Here is a 20159-nt window from a genome sequence, read left to right on the forward strand (position 1 = left end):
TTGATAACAGCCCGTGGTTATTTTCCCATTTCCTAATAGCTGGATGCAATTTTTATCATTATAATTCTCTCTCTCTCTCTCTCTCTCTCTCTCTCTCTGCGTGTGTGTGTGTGTGTGTGTGTGTGTGTGAGAGAGAGAGAGAGACAGAGAGACAGAGAGACAGAGAGAGTTTCTGTTTTGTAGTCCAATTCTGTGTTTTGATACTTAAATCCTATTGTTGGTAATGGCATTTAAGCGATTTAATTATATATAGGATTGTTGATTGAAGTGAGTGTTGGAATTCTCTATTGAGATGCGTAGCAGAGTTGTGTAGCACTACGGAACAGAGAATATTGAGCGAGCTTAGTGTGTGTGTGTTTGAATCTTTGCTAAGATTCTACCTTCCCTGCAAATTAGTCAGACAGAGACTTTAAGCTGTAAAATAAGAAACAACTACTTTATTCTGGAAGTACATGCTTGATAGGAAAGAGTTCTATATCTAGCTAACTGGCAATGCTGGAGCAGTCTGCACTGGTCCCAGTGCAGCTCTCATGCTGGTTGAGAGGAGAGACAAAGGAAAGATGTCTGCTCCCCTCTTGAGAGAAAGAGAACACAGAGAGAGGCGGAAAGGAACTGGGATCAACATTCCTTTGCTTATCAGCCTAGCAGGAAGGGGAGAGACGGCAGGACTGGAGCCACGGGCCAGATGGAGGGAGAGCTAAGCACAACCCTAGTGCAGATGTGAGACACAACTTCGTGTTGCAAACATTAGAGGCCTGTTGGTTCAGGGAAATGATTCAAATGTCTGACAAGCCCTTGTATGGGAGGAGAAATGGAACAGACTTAAGTTCAGTGGCAGAGATGAGGTCTCACATTCAACACTGCACACCATCATCTAAAAGGATATCAAGTATCAGGAGCTGGAAGGACATCTGTCTGAATCACTGAAGAGCTGGAACCAGCTGGAACAGAAAATAACAGTGAGCTAGATGTGCCAAGGATCTGACCCAGTTGATGGCAGCTGCATGTGTTCATTTCTGACATTTCCCAGAGGGCCTCCCAAAATTTACCAGTAAATGTCAACATGTACCATAACACACACACACATAGCACACACACACAGCTTCCCTGCAGCAAAGCCCTTTGCAAAACAGCATCGCACAGGAGGGGACGATCCTGGGGGATGCTGTTTTGCACAAGGATTGTTCCCCCAGCTCTGGGTACGAGGGAGTGATCCTTTGTGACACTATTTTGCAAAACACCACCCTCAACCCCAGAGGATTGCTGCCTCTGCTCATCAGGCAGGAAGGAGAGTTGTGGCTTCCTCTTCTTCCTGCCTGATGCCCCACCCCCTGACAGACTTGGATCTCTCTGGCTCATTGAATCTGACCTGTAGCGACCATATCTGTACACGTGTAAAGTAAATGTACTTTAGTGAAAAGTAATAAAAATGAAGATAACATTTGGGTTGTCATGAAAGTGCTCAGCTGGCTTTGACATTTACTTGTAATTGTCCAGCTTTCCCAACATTTCCACTGGAGCCTCTTAAGAATCACAGACCCAGTTGGGTAGGAAAAATCGACAATTTTCTTTTTAAAAAATCAGCTCTCATTCAAAACATTTATACACATATAAATATGCAAGTATCATATCACATAAGAAATTCCACCTAAGATGCAACTACTAACACTGTGTGACAAAACAATACATTTCAACCCTATATAGGTCTACATTAAAATTATACAAATTGTCAAAACTGTTGGAATGTATGAGGTTCAACTCCAACTTGGTGGGTTGAGGCTGCATGGGGGTTAATAAGGGTAGCTAGAGAGCTAGACCTCTTGCTGGTTGAGGCTATACCTATCCCTTTGATCCTGCCGTCTCTCCCCTTCCTGCTAGACTGATAAGCAACAGGATGTTTGATCTCAGTTCCTTCCCGCCTTTCTCAGTGTTCTCTTTCTCTCGAGAGGGGAGCAGACATCTTCTCTTTGTCTCTCCTCTCAACCAGGATGAGGGCGAGTACTGGGACCAGTGCTCGTTGCTCCAGCATAGCCAGTTAGCTAGATATAGAACTCTTTCCTATCAAGCATGTACTTCCAGAATAAAGTAGTTTCTTATTTTAAAGCTTAAAGTTTCTGTCTGACTAATTTGCAGGGAAGGTAGAATCTTAGCAAAGATTCAAACACACACACACTAAGCTCGCTCAATACTCTCCGTTCCGCAGCGCTACACAACTCTGCTACACATCTCAATAGAGAAATTCCGACAAAAACAACAAGAAGAAGCATACCCCAAGCCTCTTGGTCTAACCTGCCAAGAAAGGGACCATGTATAAAAGCATTACATAGGGGCAGAGGGGAGTTGTTGCAAAGGCTGTGCACCAGATTTCGCTGAATCCTGAAACAAATCAAGCCAGTGTGAGGGCATCTTGGCTTGGGCTGAATTGGGCTGAGACAGCCCCAGATCACCTTGGGTCAGGTTGGGTGGCTGGAGCAATCCAGGGCTGTCGGGGGCTGGGGTGTCAGGTGGGAAAGCTGCAAGGATCTGCTTCACCAGTGTGTTCTCTGTAGGAACCCTCCTGCTCTTGGCTGGGGTGCGGAAAGAGATGCAATGTCTCATTCTTTCCCAGCCCCAACTGTATGTTTAATTAGAATTTTTAAAACCCTAATTAAAAACATTAGCCCCAGCTCCCTGAATTGATCAGGATTGGATGTGCCCAGGTCAGATCAAGGGGGCTGTGCACAGCCCTAGCTGTTGCAATGCAAGATCCCTTAGGGAACATCTAAAAGGATGGTGGTTCCTTTAAGATGGTTGTTATACCAATAAGATTAGGGAGACCATTTATAAACATTGGCATTTGCTTAAAATTGTACCTTAATGTCAAGGTGGTCCTATGTTTGAATATAAACATAAACAGAATGAGAAATATGTTGGTCCATTGCTCATGTAGATCTTCTGAGGTATTACCTAGGGATATAACATTATTAGGGAGAGAGGTAATTTCCCATGTGGTCAAAACAGTGCATGTAATAAAATAAAATATACACACAATTTTTAATAATTGCCATATGAAACAGGCAGTATATGGCATCATGCACCCATATAAAAAATATCTACCTGGGAATGACAACCAGATGTTAGGACCTGTGAATACAAATCTGCATTATGAACCATCAAACAGAAGCTCCTCTTGTTCAGCGTTTTTATCATCATGGATGTATGAAACTTGTGTACAAAATTTGAGGCTTCTTTTTTTTGTAATATATGAGAAGGTTTTAAAAAATGTTTTCAGAAGTTTGGCAGTCTCTCCCTCCCCCCCCCCGGGTCTTCAGTTTTTGGGATTGGGTTTCATACTTCTCTCTTTTTTGCCTCTTAAGAATTACCACTACATGTCAACATTTGCCAAGTTTCTGACATTTGATGTAGCATGTATAATGGGCTGTATCTAACTGTGTCCCTTGGCTCACAGAGGATCTTCAATCCCGTGGATTTTTTTTCTGGTTTCTCCCCTCCCTCTGCAGCTTCCTGCAGCCCCCCTCCCAAATCTGCTCCAGAGGATTGGGGAGCTCTTCAGAATTGCATTGGAAGTAGTGCAAGGGGCTGCAGGGAAAAGGGGTTTTTGCTGAAATTGCCTCACTTCCCCTCCCTATGGAAACTTTTACTAGAACAGAAATGGGGGATCTTTTTCAGCCCAAAGGCAACGTTTCTTTGTGGGAAAACTTCCAAGGGCCACATGACAGTGTGGCGGGGTGGAACTACTAGCCATGATAGCTATGCTCTGCCTTGATGGTTGGAGGCAGCATACTTCTGAATACCAGTTGCTGGAAACCGCAGGAGGGCAGAATGCTCTTTGCACTCAGGTCCTGCTTGTGGACTTCCCATGGGCATCAGATTGGCCTCTGTGAGAACAGAATGCTGGGTTGGATGGGCCACTGTCCTGATCCCGCAGGCTCTTCTTATGTTCTTACAGGAAAAAGGGGCTGACAGCCCAGTAACGGATGTGACTATACAATTCAGACCCACACACCTTTTTCTATCTTCCATGAAAGTAAGCAAGAGGCATTATCACAGTTCCATGTTCCAGCAGAGGAAAGCACTCAAGGAGGGTGCAGAGTAGGGCTGGTGAGAGGTATAGCCTGGGAAGAGGATGTGATCAGGGAGAGTCCTAAGGGCCAGATAGAGAGCCTTGAAAGCAGTGGTGTCTGGTGGCTCCATATCAGCGGGGCAGTGAAATCCGCTCCAGGTTTTAGTCTTAAATTTTCAAGGTGTTAACACCTTGGGCAACCCCTTGAAAGTACCGAGTAAAACCAGGAGCGGATTCCACTGCCCTGTGGACATAGAGCCATTAGCCACCTCTGTTTGGAAGACCACATTTGGCCCCGAACCTGAGGTTCCGCATCCCTGTGCTTGAACCAAGAGCTTTCTATGAGTGGACGGGCACAATTGGATACAACCCAATATGATTTTATATAATAAAAATATCCTTTGAATTGCCATCAAATCAACCCATGCATACTGATCTTTCACCCTCAAGACATAGTTTAACTCTGTTCCACATTCAACATGTAACCTTTCCTCTCCCAAACCAACCTCATGTTGTGGTTTAAGGTGAACAAAAGTTTATTTCCTCTAAGAATGCTACCCCATAAACTTGATATGTTCTGTATGAATTTAGTTATTTATGAAAGTATTCCTGTACTGCCCTCTGTCGCGCAAAACATGTGTGGTGTACAGCAACATAAACACATTTAAAAACCAATACAAAACCATCATTAAGAGACATTTTAAACAGCCACTCAGGCCTGTCAATATTAAAAAAAAAATTGAGAGACACCTGAAAGACAAAAGCAAGGATACCTGTCGAATCTCTGCTGGAAGAGTGCTCCACAGCATTGGATCTGTGATGCTGAATGCTTAATGGCTGAGGCCAGTTGGGCCTCTGTAATACAGGGGACAACCAACAATGCTTCTCCAGATTATCTCAGGGATCGGGCTGGGATATAAGGGCTCAGATGGTCCTTAAGCTATTCTGAATTGTGGAACCCTTAAACATAAAAGTAATCTTGTCTTTTGCTCCTCTCAATATTGATTGCCTTCTAAAATGTGAAGCATTTCACAGCATACTATTACCTTACATTCTGGAGTGGGGTTTGATTTTGTTTTTTTCCCCTTGTGAACCTCAGAGCCACTGTTAAAACAGACTGGGGTCCCACTGTCACTAGAGTTCCTAATAATTCAGCTGGATAGTTGGAATGAAAAGCACCAGGTCATCACTTTTTACCTCCCCTGGAGCTTTGGATATTATTTTATTTATTTATTTTATTTTTATTTTATTCAATTTCTATACCGCCCATAGCCAACGGCTCTCTGGGCGGTGAACAGCATAAATTTAAAATACAATATAATAAAATCACATATTAATACCACACACATAACAAAATTCCAAAGACTAAAAACATATTACATAATTGTTCCAGTGTACTAAGATGTAATAAATATACTAAGAATATTAAAATATTAAAATGCCTGGGAAAAGAGGTACGTTTTAACCTGGCGCCGAAAAGAGAGCAAAGTTGGCACCAGGCGCACCTCGTCAAGAAGACTATTCCATAGTTCGGGGGCCACCACTGAGAAGGCCCTAGATCTTGTCGTCATCCTCCGGGCCTCTTAATGAGTCGGTACCCGGAGGAGGGCCTTCGATGTTGCACGCAGTGTACGGGTAGTTTCATATCGGGAGAGGCATTCCATCAGGTGTTGCGGGCCCGCGCCGTGTAAGCCTTTATAGGTCAAAACCAACACTTTGAATCTGGCCCGGAAACATATAGGCAGCATAGGATCTTGTCTTTATTTCCAAGGTCATCAACCTTCTGCTAGAAGTGTTTATTATTTTCAAGTATGGCAGGAAGCATCAGCTACAGTTCTGCAAATGTGCTCTCTGTACCTGATGCTCTCTCTTTCTATAATTCTATTTTAGAGGTGTTTGCTCTCTCTCCCTCCCTTCCCCCAACACAACTTCTCTGTTTTTCAATGCTAGTAAGTGGTTTCTTGCTCACTATTGAAGCTTTTTTGACATACCCACATTAAAAATATTGCTAATCTGATCCCACCTTCAGAATATAACAAGGAGAAGGAGCGGGGGCACTTTCTATAATGCTTTTCTATAATGCTTTTGCTGGAAACAAAAGCCAAGGTTGTATCATATTACCTGCTTCTTCTTTAAGAGCTCTCAGAAAAGAGCTGCACATTAAACCAACAACATTTTTCCATATTCCAGACTACATATTAACAGCTGTACCTACTGCATGTACCTGAGTATCATTATATTAAGACATGATGGGGTAGCCATGCATATTTCACTCACGCACCTTCTCTAGGGGTGGGGAACCTTAGCCTTGAGAGCCAAATGTAGCCCTCTGGCCCTTGGAACTCTGCCCAGGCCACACCCCTCTCCCCAAGTTACACCTCTTGCTGGCCCTGCTCTGCACATTCCTTGAATGCTTTTGCCTGGCTAGAATGTGTTGAACTGTGAGAATGTTCCTTTCTTGTCTGGATGGAAGACAGAGACATGTGTATGTGTGGACAGGAGTAAGCAGAGACCTCTGATTTTTACTGTACAAAAGTAAGAGTCTTACTTGTTGCTCCATCCATTTTTGCCTCTGGCCCCTCCCACCCCTGGCATGTGCCTTCCAGAAAATGGAAATGGACTGCCTTCAAGCCGATCCTGACTTATGGCAACCCTATGAATAGGGTTTTCATGGTAAGTGGTATTCAGAGGTGGTTTACCGTTGCCTTCCTCTGAGGCTGAGAGGCAGTGACTGGCCCAAGGTCACCCAGTGAGCTTCATGGCTGTGTGGAGATTCGAACCCTGGCCTCCCAGGTTGTAGTCCAACACCTTAACCACTACAGGTTGCCCTTTATGGAAAGCAACCCTTGGCCTGAATAATGTTCCCCACCCTAATCTTCTCTATTCTGGTGTAAAGTGATACATGGGAGCCTCTTTCTTTCTTTTATGAAATGGTACACATAAGGAAGGGGACCTAAATCTTGATCGTCTTATCTGGCAGTACTCTGCTGCTTCGAGCTATTTTCTCACCATTTGGGCTCATTTCCAGTGTTGGAGGTGGGCTGTGGAGAAAACTGGGGAGTAGCAAGGTAAAGCAGAGGAGGGCTGAGTTTGGCTACCCTTCTGTGCCTTTCATGTAAAAAGGACCCCCCCTCATTTGTCTCTCAAAAAATATCCCTACATATGAAGAGGCATTTTTATGTGAATGTGTTTTGTCTTAGGCAAAATAAACACCTGAGGATAGTTTACCCATTTAGGAGTTGCATGACCTTGGATAATTTCAATTTGTTCCACCATGAAGTCTAGAAAGACCCTCTTTCTGAAAAGAGTATGTGGTTCCGCCAAGTACCTACAGCAACCTTGGTGTAAACACAAGAAGACTACCTAGCCATTCTTAATGGGTTTGTAAGGGACTGGTTGGTTGTCTGTTTGTTTCCGGGTTCAGTTCCTTTCACAGTCACAGTGACCACATACCAGAAGGAACGCCTCTCCCTATACCAGTCTTCTTATGTCTCAAGATCTGCACAGCAGGATCTTTGCATTATGTAACAACTAGGCAAAGAGCCTTCTCTCTTATGGCACCCCAGTTGTGGATCACCCTTACCATAGAGGTGTGACCGGCACTGACCTTGCAATGCTTTCGTTGCCAGGACAATTTTTTTCCTGTTTGCCGGGCCTTTGAAGGTGATCAGTTTCTCCTACTGTATTCTTAACGCCTTTTAATATTGTTTTAGTTATTGTATTTTTTTAATGTTTGTGTGATCATTTTTTGTTATATTTATCATTTACTGGCCTGATATCACTGATGAAGGGCAGTTTATAAATATTTCAGTAAACAAAATAAATCTAGTAAATATCAAAATGTTATCGCTAAAGTGGATGGTACAGTGACAGAAAGGGTTGCAAAACAATATTAACTGTCCTAAGCAAGACAAATATGTTTTTTTTAGTAATCAAGAAACAACACATATGGGGTAACAGTTGAACATCCTACTGATCATCAGTGTTTCATGTGAACTCCATTTCTGTAACTGTTCTACTAAACAGGTCTTTTACTGCATTGTTTGTCAGTGTGGGATGCTATATGTAGGTAAGATCTCATGTAGCATTAGAACTCGGATCACTGAACTTTATTCTAAATGGGTTTGATGCACCTTTGATACAGCATTTCATTGATTGTTCTCATGACCGTAATGATTTTAGGTTTTTAGTCAATGATAGAGTTCATGCACATGAATACAATTGGGGTGTCTATGATAGTCAGCTTTTGCATCAGGAAGTGGAATGGATTTTCAGGATGGATCATGTAATTCCTAAGGGGTTAAATGCCAACTTAAAATTGGTGTCTTTCCTGCAATAATGATTGATTGTTATTTCTCTTTATCTGTTAATTTTGAATGTTTATTGTGATACTGGGAAATTTATATAACATATATATATGTTATTCACTAATAGGCAAAAAACCCTGCGGTTTAAGAACGTACCTATAGCCCACAGATATTTCTATCAAACTTTTAAAAGCAGGGAAATTGGGCAGCTATAGTGAATGCATCAGGGGAGCAGGAGACCTGATCTCCTCTCTGAGATATTGTACTGCCCTACAAAACTGTCAAAATGCAAACACAATTTGGGTTTGTCTTTCACAGTCCAATTCACTTGCTGTGTAGCTTGGAAGAATTTGGTAACATGTGCCTCTGAGCTACACAGGAAGTGGATTGGACTGTGAAAGACCAACCCAAATGCATTTTGTCAAATTTGTAGGGCAGTACAATATCTCAGAGAGGAGGTCAGGTCTCCTGCTCCCCTGGTGCATTCACTATAGCTGCCTAATTTCACTGCTTTTTAAAGTTTGATAGAAATATCTGTGGGCTATAGGTACGTTCTTAAACTGCAAGGTTTTTTGCCTATTAGTGAATTTCCCTACTTTTAAATCCGGGAGGTAAGAAATGGGATCCTCTGCAAGAGTGCTGAGAATGGATTGATCATTTGCATGCTTATTGAGTTAAGTGGGATTTACACACACACACACACACACACACACGGCAATCATGCTTAGGATAGGTGAAACTGACCACAGGGGATGGGGAAGGGAGGAGGGAGGGGTGGAAAGGCAGAGGGGAGGACTGGGATGGGAGCAGGCAGGAGGGGGAGGGGAGAAGGACAGATGTGGTCATTTGCATGTTTATTGAGTTCAGTGGGGGGGAGGGATGGAGGGATGGAGTGGGCAGGGGAGGCAGAAGAAGGAAGAGGGGAGGGGAGGAGGTAGGGAGAGGAGAGGGGAAGGAGGGAAAAGGCAGGTCTGATCATTTGTATGATTATTGAGTTGAATCGGATATACTCCTATGCAATCATGATTAGGATAGGTAAAACTAACCAGGCTGGGCCTGGCAATCAAGACATCTTCTGTATCTTTCAAAGTTGGGAAGGGGGAAGGGAGAATTCTACATTGTGGTTTTTCCCATTACAGTGTTGCAAGAACACCTGCACTTGGCTGACTTTCTCTTCTCCTAAAGATACAGGATCAGTCTCAGGCCCTGAACCTGGCAACCCTAGCTCCCACCCAAATTTAAAACAAAGCTGTCCCTGGCCACATCCACACCAGGCCTCTATTACACTTTGGACAATCTTTATTTATTTATCTATTTATTTAGTGTATTTATATACCACCCCATAGCCAAAGCTCTCTGGGCGGTTTACAATAACTAAAAACATTAAAAACAAATATACAAATTTAAAAACACATCTTTTAAAAACAATTTAAAACAATTTATCATGGCTTCTCTCAAAGCCATGGCTCAAAGCCAATCATGACTTCTCTCAAAGAATCCTGGGAAGTGTAGTTAGTGAAGGGTGCTGAGAGTTGCTAGGAGACGTCCTGTTTCTCTCACAGACTTTCAATCAGAGTGGCTGACTGTTAAACCATTCTCTCAGGGGAATAGGAGCCTCGTCTTAGCACCCTTCACAAACTACACTTCCCAGGATTCTTTGAGGGAAGCTGTGACTGTCTCAAGTGAAATCAAGTCTGGTGTGGGTGTGGCCCCCTGATTAGCGAAGCCCAGCAGCTGTGAGGCTTTTAGAATACTGACAGTTGGTCCTTTCTGAGCATGCCCCTAGTTATAATAGGCTTCCAGCCAAAATTTCTTAAATTAATTAAAAATCAACCAGGCATTTTTTTAACTTTTAAACTGCAGAAGATGAAGGTCAGAGTATGGGGCAAGGTCAGTATTAGGATTACAGGTACTCTGTGAACATGGCTGATTTTTAATGAATTTCAACAGATTATGAGAACTCTCAGAGAAAAAAGTCCAAAGGGGCTCTGAGGTTCTTTTCTCTCTTTTTAGACTTTGAACTCTTGATTCTCTCTGACTGTTTTGTGTATCGCCATGAAAATTGACAGGGTTGTTAAGCAAGCGTTTCTGAGTTCAGAACTATATGTTTTGTAAGGTTTTGTTTTGAAATAAGCTTATGGGAAGCATCAGAATGGCATTTTCCATTTAACATTGCGGAATGTGAAAAATCCCTGCTGGCTATAGTAAACAGCCACTCTCATGGCTGTATAATATAACCTCTGTACACAGTGTTTAATGTATTTATACACATCTTATTGCCTTATTGTGAGATTTTCATGAGCATTTTCTATGTACTGTTCAGTACTTTGCTGTTTGTTTACTTTCCCCCTATTTTATAAATCCTGCATGTGTATACATCATTTTCCATTTGTGTGGCTGTTTGCATCAGTGTTTTTGTTATTTTAGTAATCAAACAGGGAAGGCAATAAGGTGTATGTGTTTAGCTGCATGTACCCAAAGCACCTCTGTGCATGTTCTGGTCTCTGTTCTGTTCTCTGAAATTGTGTCAATGATCTTATTTGCTATAGGTCTAAAATTAGGCACAATGAACTGTTCTGATGATTTCAACTGATTCTCCTCAACAGGGTCTGTCCATAAAAGGGCATTAACATGTCACTCCGTTTTGGCCAGCACCTTATCAAGCCCTCTGTTGTGTTTCTGAAGACGGAACTATCTTTTGCACTTGTGAACAGGAAGCCTGTAGTCACGGGACGTATCCTTTTCCTTTGGTTAAGACTGTAACAGGCAGTTTTGGGATCCTTTGCAGTCTCCAGTGGAGCAGAAGGATCTTCTCTCTTTACAGTGAAGAGCAGGTAAGGTATTACTCATATTTATTCTGAAGCCAGTCAGCGGAGTATAATATGCTTGATCGGTGTGGCACAACTTTTGAAAGCGGTTGCTTAGCAACAGTGACCTTAGAGGTGAATTTTCTACTGACCTTTTCAACATAGAAGATGTATAAATAAACAGGTGGTATTTCTTTGCTTCTTTTCTTTCTTTTTTTAAAGGATCTGAAAGTGTCTCAAAGATACTCCTGTTTTTAACTGTGATATTATTGGCCCTGCAGTCTATTTTTACTAATACCATCACAAACATTTTGGTCTAAGCAAACTCATTACAGGGCTTTCTCAAGGCATGGCATTATAATTAAAATGGAACAAGCTTCTTAAAATGTCTAAATGTCAGGTACAGCAGTGTCAAAGTAACAAGTCCTTCACTCTGGTACCCAACCAGATAAATAATCTGGTTAAAGTCCTTTCTGGGATTTTGTGAATGTGTATTTGTGACGGCAAAAACCAACAACAGATCAAGCTTCTAATTTCTCATGTTGGAAGAGACCCACCTATAGCTTTTGGAGGACAGACCATAGTTCAGTGCTAGAGCACTTGCTTTGTATGCAGAAGGGTGAAAGAGATCAGGGAACAGGGAACAGGAAAGATCTCTGCCATGGGACTAGGAGAGCTGCTGCCAGTCAGAGTAGGCAATACTGGGCAAGATTAATAAAAAGGCTGACTTGGTATAAGGCTTGTTTCTATGTATTAAAAAGTATGTCTGGAGTGATATTGTTGTGACTGGATTAGATGCTGAAAATGCAACTACATCTGTCATGTCCATATTCATGGAGGAAAAGGTTAGCGGCAGGTACTAGTAGGGATGGGCGAGAAATTCCATTCAATTCAGATTTTATTTCAAGCCAACTCTATCAAATTTGCACTTTCTGAAATAAGAACTGAAACACAGCCATCTTTTGAAATTTGCACTTATTTGAATTTTGCAATGTAGTTTGCCAACCAAACAGTGTTTGCAAAAATGCATATGTTAAGGGAATGTGTGCATAAAAATAAATAGATGAGTGAAAATAACATACAAAATTGTATTATGAAAAGAAATTGCCTGCAAAAATGTGTACAGTAGTCAAAACTGTTTACTAGGAGAAATATGCACTAAAGTGCTTGAGAATTTTCATGAGGATCGCAAATTGCTGCAGAAGTGTGGGGAACTGAATTTTATATTGGGGAAAATGAGAAACTGAGAGGACTGAAACTGACAGAACTTTCCATGCCTCGTTACTAGTCATGATGGCTATATGCTATTTCCAGGTTCAGAGGCTCCATAGTTCTGAATACTATTACTTTGGAATGATAGCAAGAGATGGCTGTTGCCTTTATGTCTTGCTTCCCAGGGGCATATGGTTGGCTAGTGTGGAAAAAAGGACTATTAGACTGGCCATTGATCAGATCCAGTAGGGCTCTTCTCATGTTTGCTGGCTGATCCAAGCTATTTCCAGGATCCTAGCGATTCCCAAAGGTTCTCAGAACAAATCTGGCTTTGCTTTTCTAGAAACTGGCATCAAGGCTTTAAAAAATAAGAGGCAGCTGGTGGCCCTTAGCTGGGTGGCTTTTAAACTCATCTTCAGCTGTGGGCTACAGCACAGTAATACCCCACATATGGGAAGCTGCCTTATACTAAATCAGGTTGTTGGTCCATTTAGCTTAGTATTGTCTCCTCTGACTGGCAGTGGTTCTCCAGGGTTTCAGACAGGGGCCTTTTCCAGTCCAGCCTGAAGAGGATTGAATCTGGGACCCTCCACATGCAAAGCAGATGCTCTATCACAGAGCCACAGCAGTGTTGCTCTGGGGCATTGTGGGAAATTAAAATAGTGGTCGCAAAATGGTGGTTCATAGCTACTCGCAATTGCTTGAGGATGCTGAGTGCCTGAAGGCATACATGTTTTTTCCAAGATACTCACTGGTTGGTTGGAGTAGACAACTCAACATGCCATTGATTGTGTCCCTCTCCACCATTTACAAAGAAATCAGATACTTTGAAATCTGAATTTTGGACATACCTAAGCAAAAGCAGAATCATATGGGATTAGCCAGGTCTGACTGATTTTAAAATGTACAACTACTGGATGTCGGTCATTTTTAGCTAATGTTTAATGACTTTCAGTCTAGTCCTATTCATGGTTATTGAGTTGTAAGCTCCTTTATTCTGTTCTGTTTGGACTTTGGGCTCACTGGGGAAGTGGTAGCAATTACCAGAACCAGAATCAGGCCAGACCTAATCATGAACAGCTCTGAATGGGCCTTGCTGGCTATGCTTTGGAAGGACTAGAGTCATCTGAAGTTTAAGAAGGCTGGTAAAGCCTTCCCTTCCAGTGGCTGTGTTCCATGAGAGAGGTGCCCTAAAGAGCCTGTAACTTATTCTGCATACGTATGCTCCTATGTGGCTGTGGAGTAGGAGAACGTAGAATGGAATCATTCCCAGAATCTGAGGATGATAGGAGAGAGAGCCACTGTTGTGCCCCAGGCGCAAGGGGAGTTAGATCAGGGAGAGGAGTCAGATGAGGACAAGGTCCCTGGGGGCATTGAAGGAGGGGGGACTCTGCCAGCCCGCAGACTTCCTTGGCCAGCACCCCCATCAAGGCAGGTCCCACCCCATCTGCAAGCTCCCCACCTGAGCCATTGGGAAGTGACCCTTCGCATGTGCCAACCCCACCCATACAGGAATCCCTGCCTGGCACTTCAAATGCTTCCCCGCCAACCAGCCATCACCTAGCAAAACCCCACTGTTGGATGGGCCATCGGAGGCTCGCTCCCTCTCATCCCACGCGAGAAGGTGCGAGAAGGCACAAGAAAAGAGACTTTCAGAGAGTGGAACTTGGGAGGAGACGTCATTTACGGGCAAAGAACTTCCCTACTTAAGCAGGTGCCCACTCAGGCTCTAGTGCTGAGTCAACTCTCCCCACAAGCTGCAGAGACTGATTAGTTAGACTAGTTAGGGAAAGTAGTGAGTCAGAGTAGACAGGTTTATGAAGTGTACTGCTTTGGATGTAACCATCACACTAATAAAATGAGAATTAAACCAAACCTCGCCTCCTTCTCGTGTCTCGGACTCTGGGCAGGACAGCCACATCCTCTGGACAGCATCCTTTCTACTGTGGGCTCCCTGTGGCAACTTGTGAGTCATCTGAATCCTCTTCAGGGTGACACTGGGACCTTGATACAGGGAACATGACACTTTTGAGTACAGCAGGGCCCCGCTCATACAGCAGGTTCCATTCTGGACCCCCGCCGCAAAGCGAAATCCGCCATATAGTGGAACGCATTGACTAACATCTAAAATGACACCCAATGCCCCAAAAACGCTGTAAAAGTGGAACAAGCGCCATAGGAGTGGGGTCTTTCTGCAATTGACAACTGCCATATCGGTGGCACTCTGCAAAGTGGAGCGCTGGAAAGCGGGGCCCTACTGTACAAGTTAATGACCATAGAATTGCAGCTATAGTCAATGAACTGGTAAAACCAAGGAATTAAACTTTTGTTGTTGTTAAATACAAACCTCCACATTATTTTCACAGGAAAGTATTTACTGGAACTTAATTTTTCTCTTTTTAAAAAATGCAGAAGTGGGTAAACTTTAAAACCTGAAAGAATGCATTCAAGCTAATTTCCTAATTAGGAACTGTAAACCTTTAGTTACGTAGTTATTACTTTGCTGGCAGGTGCATGTTTTTGGCTGAGGTTTAGCTTTGGTGCTCTATAATGCACCTCTCCAAGTTTTTTTTTAAAAAATATGTATTTTCATAATGTGTTATAAAATAGCCTATGTCTTGTAGGATGTACTCTTTGGTTGGTTTCTTTTTTGTGTTGTTGAGCAAGTATTAAGTACAACCCCCCCACACACAAACAATTATACTGAGAGTTGGAAAGAAGGATGGGATTGGGAAATGACCATGCTAGAAACAAGATAAGTAATGTAAAATAAATTATTTTGCTCTTGTGAGCCAATAAAAGGATTGTGTAAAGCTACATTTATCGGACCTGGCAACAAGAAATGCATTTCCTGTGCTTTATAGCAATATTTTTATCTGCTTGGTTTCTGACTCTCTCTCTTTCTCTCTTGCTCATGCACACGCACACAAACATTTCCTAGCAGACAATGAAATATTAATGTGTTTGAATTTTAGTGAGATAGAGACAAAAAGAATGAGTTTAAAAGCCAATTCGCTATGGATGTCAAGTTAATTAACTTGTATGTTTTGAAAAATTCAGGTTTAAAAAGGAGTCAGTGGTGTGTGTGTGTGTGTGTGTGTGTGTGTAGGTTTAGATTGTGAAATTATTCCTAGAGCATGGCTTGCATTCTGGAAAGGCTCTGTAACACAAACCACTGGAAACATCTTGTGAACAAGCCGGAAGACAGGAATTCATGCAAGACCACAGTGGTGCACCCGAGAAGCTCCTGTTCATTGCATCATGGTGCTTTGTATAAGCATGCAAATTTCATTCTCCTTTTCTCCTTTCCTTTTCTCCTTTCGCTAATGGATAGATTTGCACTTCCATTTCAACTATGTGTTTCCTTTGTTGCTGCTCTGGACTAATACATATTCTAATTCCGTTAGATGCTCTTATTGAGGCTTCTGTTAAAAGAATCATGGCTTGGAAAATGCAGCCCAGTCTTGGAATAATTGCATCCCTGATCTCTCAACTTTTCCCTTGCATAATTTTGGTAGTTGGTTGGTTTGGCTCTTCAGACTTATAAAGGAGCAATATTGATTCTCTAATTACTTACTCTTCTTGGCTTTTCGAACCAGAACCAGAATCTTGCTCTTCAGCTACAGTATTATATATCCTATATTATGTAGCCTATTTTCTCTCTCCATGGTTATGAATTATCCATATTATTTATAGAATGTATCTTCTGAAAAGCTTGTGGCAGGCAACAATACAGTGGAAAAATCAAGGTTATGCCAAATTTTCACATGTAAAATTTCACCTTACTTTTGCAGGTAGTTGCAAAATGTCTCCTGAAACTCTTACAGACATACCTGTTGATATGTTTGTTCATGGCCATCTGCGGTCATTGTGTTTCCCCTTTATGCTGCTCTTGTTGCATAAATTTTGTCACTTTTTCTCGCTCATTATGTGACCCCAGTCACACAGGTAGGGTGTATGCTGATGACTGCTGGACAGATCACCGATTAAATCGATCCACTATGGCCATTAATATTGTTCCTCAACGTAGGCTCCAAGGAAGAAAAAAGAAAAGTAAAGGTGTCCCCGCACTTGTAGTGTGAGTCGTTTCCGACTCTTAGGGTGACGTCTTGCAACGTTTACTAGGCAGACCGTATATATGGGGTGGCATTGCCAGTTCCTTTCCTGGCCTTTCTTTACCCCCCAGAATATGCCGGGTACTCATTTTACCAACCACGGATGGATGGAAGGCTGAGTAGACCTCAACCCCTTTTACCGGAGATTCGACTTCCTCCTTCTGTTGGAATCAAACTCCGGCCGTGAGCAGAGCTTCGGCTGCGTTACCGCTGCTTACCACTCTGTGCCACGGAGGATCTTCCAAGGAAGAAAACCAAGGCGTAAAATGAACATCCATGCCCTTCAAGATCCTATTAAGTGAGCTTGCTTTCAAACAACTCTCAAGAAACATCTACCTACGGAACTCCCTGAAAACGTTGAGGAACACTGGATTAAACTGAAGACTTCCATCATTGCAGCATGTGAACTAACTATTGGATACCAAACTAAGAAACATCAGGACTGGTTTGATGAGAATGATAGTGAGATTGAACATATCATTGACAAGAAAAGGAAAGCCTTCCAGATATGGCAAAAAGACATTAACTGTGCTGCTAAGAAAAAAAAATCTATGCCAGTGCAAAGGCTGAGGTCCAAAGAAGAACTAGAGAACTTTAAAACATCTGGTGGATAAAGAAAGCTCAAGAAATCCAGCACTTTGCAGATGCTCATGATGCACGGGGCTTTTTTAATGCCACAAAGGCCATCTACGGACCAACAAATTACGGTACAATTCCTCTATGTTCAATAGATGGTACCAAACTTCTAAAGGACAAAGAGTCTATTGCACTGGGTTGGAAAGAGCATTACCACAACCTCCTTAATCGTAACTCTTATGTGGCTGATGAGGTCTTCTCACAAATCCCACAACAACAAATTAGATACAAGCTTGCAGTATCCCCTAATTTGGATGAAGTCAGTAAAGTCATTAATCAAATGAAGAAAAACAAAGCTAGTGGACCTGATGGGATTCCTGCTGAAGTCTTTAAAGAAGGTGGGCCTGAATTTACACAACAATTTCATAAACTCATTGAAAAAATCTGGATGAGGGAGGAGATCCCGGTAGACTTTAGGGATGCCATAATTATCACTCTTTTCAAGAAGGGTGATAGAACAGATTGTGGGAACTACCGAGGCATGTCTCTTCTTGCTACCGCAGGTAAAATCCTTGCAAGGATCCTCGCAAATCGCCTCCTACCTATCTCAGAAGACATCCTCCCTGAATTCCAAAATGGTTTCTGCCCTTCCAGGGGGACAGTGGACATGTTCTTCACTGCACGACAGCTTCAAGGAAAATGCAGGAAGCAAAACTGACCTCTGCATATGGCGTTTATTGATCTGACTAAGGCCTTTGATACTGTAAATTGAACTGCTCTCTGGACCATCCTTCTGAAAACTGGATGCCCTGATAAATTTGTTAATATTTTGTGACTCCTCCATGAGAACATGACAGCAACAGTTTTGGATAACAATGGCTCTCAAAGTGATCCATTCAAAGTGGGATCAGGCGTCAAACAAGGATGTGTCATTCCTCCAACCTTATTTGCTACTTTCATCGCCATGATTCTACACCTTGTTGAGAGGAAATCACATATCGATTAGATGGAAAGCTTTTTAATCTCAATAGGCTGAAAGCAAAAAGTAAGATAATTACAACCTCTGTCGTGGAACTTCAATATGCCAATGATAATGTAGTCTCCGCACATTCAGAGGAAGATCTTCAAACTATCCTAAATGTCTTTGCAGAAGCATATGAAAAGCTTCGCCTCTCGCTTAACATCAAAAAAAGCAAAGTGCTTCATCAGCAAATGCAATCCAATCCCTCTGTAGCACCGTCAATCCAGCTTAATGGTGCAACACTGGAGAATGTCAATCACTTTTCTTATCTTGGCAGCCATCTCTGTAAAAGCTGACACCAACACTGAAATTCAGCATTGTCTGAGCTCTGCAAGTTCTGCATTCTCCCGAATGAATCGTAGAGTGTTCGAGGATCAGGATATTCGCAGGGAGACCAAAATGCTTATTTACAAAGCCATTGTACTACCGACCTTACTGTACGCCTGTGAAACATGGACCATCTATAAACGCCACTCCCAACTTCTTGAAAGATTCCACCAATGCTGCCTCCAGAAAATTCTGCAAATTACTTGGGAAAATAGGCGGACTAATGTTAGCGTATTAGAAGAAGCAAAGACCACCAGTGTTGAAACAATGATCCTCCAACATCAACTTTCCTGGACCAGCCATGTTGTTCAAATGCCTGATCACCGTCTTCCAAAGCAACTTAAGGATGGAAAATGGAATATCGGTGGACAGCAAAAGAGGTTTAAAGTTTATCTCAAAGCTAATCTAAAAAAATGTAACATAAGCATCGAGAACTGGGAAGCCTTGGCCCATGAGCATCCCAATTGGAGGTTGGCCATTATCAAAAGTGCTATGGACTTTGAAGAAGCATGAGTACAGGACGAAAGGGACAAATGAGCTAAGCGGAAGGCACATAAAGCAAATCCTCATCGTGACCATCTTCCATTTGGAAACTTATGTCCTCACTGTGGAAGGCTGTGTGGATCCAGAATTGGCCTCCACAGTCACTTACGGACCCGCTATTAAAGACCTTACCCTGGAAGACAATCTTACTCAGCCACGAATGATCACCAATGATGAATGAATGTATATAACCAATGAGATAAGGATATATACCAATGTGAGGAAAGCCAAAGAAGCCAATGCAGAGTAACAGCTTTCTTATTTCTGTATGACATTGCCCTCACTCTGCATGAGTGTCATGGGGAAGGGGTGGAGACAGAGGGCAGAGCAAGATGCAACCACAGCCTGCATGGGTTTGGAGAGAAGCACAAAAAAATTTTTTTCTCTGTTTGCAGATGCCCACTCTGAAATTGCTGGAAGCAGGCTGTGTGTTTACCAGGGGTGGTTTAGAAGGACAACAGGTGCTAGAACCCAAATTTCCTGATTCCTGAAAAAAATCTAAATAGAAAAGGCTTTCTTGACAATGCTTCTAAAAGCTTCTTGGACTTAGCATGCCCCCATTTGTAGGAGAGGAAGCAACCATTGACCTATAGCTATAGAAAGCCATAGGTGGTGCAGTGAAAGTGTCATTCAGATACTGCTCTTGGTTTGGGGCTCTGGATAGATTATTTGATGTAGACTTGGATTTTCAAAAAGGTTTTGACAAAGTCCATCACCAAAGGGTAAAGTTTTGCCCTCATTCTCTTACCTTGTCTTCATACCAATTTAATAATAACTCACACTTTTTGCTCTTTCTGATGTAATTTTGGCCACTGTCACTTTTCATAAATTGTGGAAGCAGGGCACTTTTATAAACATAAAAATATTATATTAAGAGGGCAGGATCTCTGGAGAAACAGCTGAGCTTCAGACACCTTAGTGGTCAAGCTGGACATGTTTACACAACCCATCATCCTGTGATAAGAATCCCTTAATCCTGTAGGGTCAAACCCAGAGTTCTATTGTCTGTTTTAGAGAGTGCTAGAGAGAAACTCTTCAGTTCTTATTTGTATTCCCTAGAGACTTGGTGGACAGGTGGAAGAAGTTTAAAAGGTCTTTTGCTGAGAAGGTGAGGTTCAAGATTTATTTATATGTTTATTACATTTATACCCCACCCTTCTTCCTAGAAGGAGCCCAGGGAGGTAAACA

General features: G+C 42.3%; 1 protein-coding gene across 13 annotated transcripts in view; it reads left to right on the forward strand.

The window, feature by feature from the left end:
* FHIT (fragile histidine triad diadenosine triphosphatase) overlaps positions 1–20159 on the forward strand; it is a 1850166-nt gene that overhangs the window by 651221 nt on the left and 1178786 nt on the right. For 12 of the 13 annotated variants that reach the window (XM_061618744.1, XM_061618747.1, XM_061618746.1 and 9 more), the window contains one exon: positions 10977–11104. In XM_061618744.1, coding sequence (XP_061474728.1) covers positions 11002–11104 — 103 coding nt within the window. In that variant the 5' untranslated portion in view covers positions 10977–11001. The other variant, XM_061618756.1, reaches the window with a different exon arrangement.

Source organism: Rhineura floridana, chromosome 3 (assembly GCF_030035675.1).
Source record: "Rhineura floridana isolate rRhiFlo1 chromosome 3, rRhiFlo1.hap2, whole genome shotgun sequence".
Classification (NCBI taxonomy): domain Eukaryota; kingdom Metazoa; phylum Chordata; class Lepidosauria; order Squamata; family Rhineuridae; genus Rhineura; species Rhineura floridana.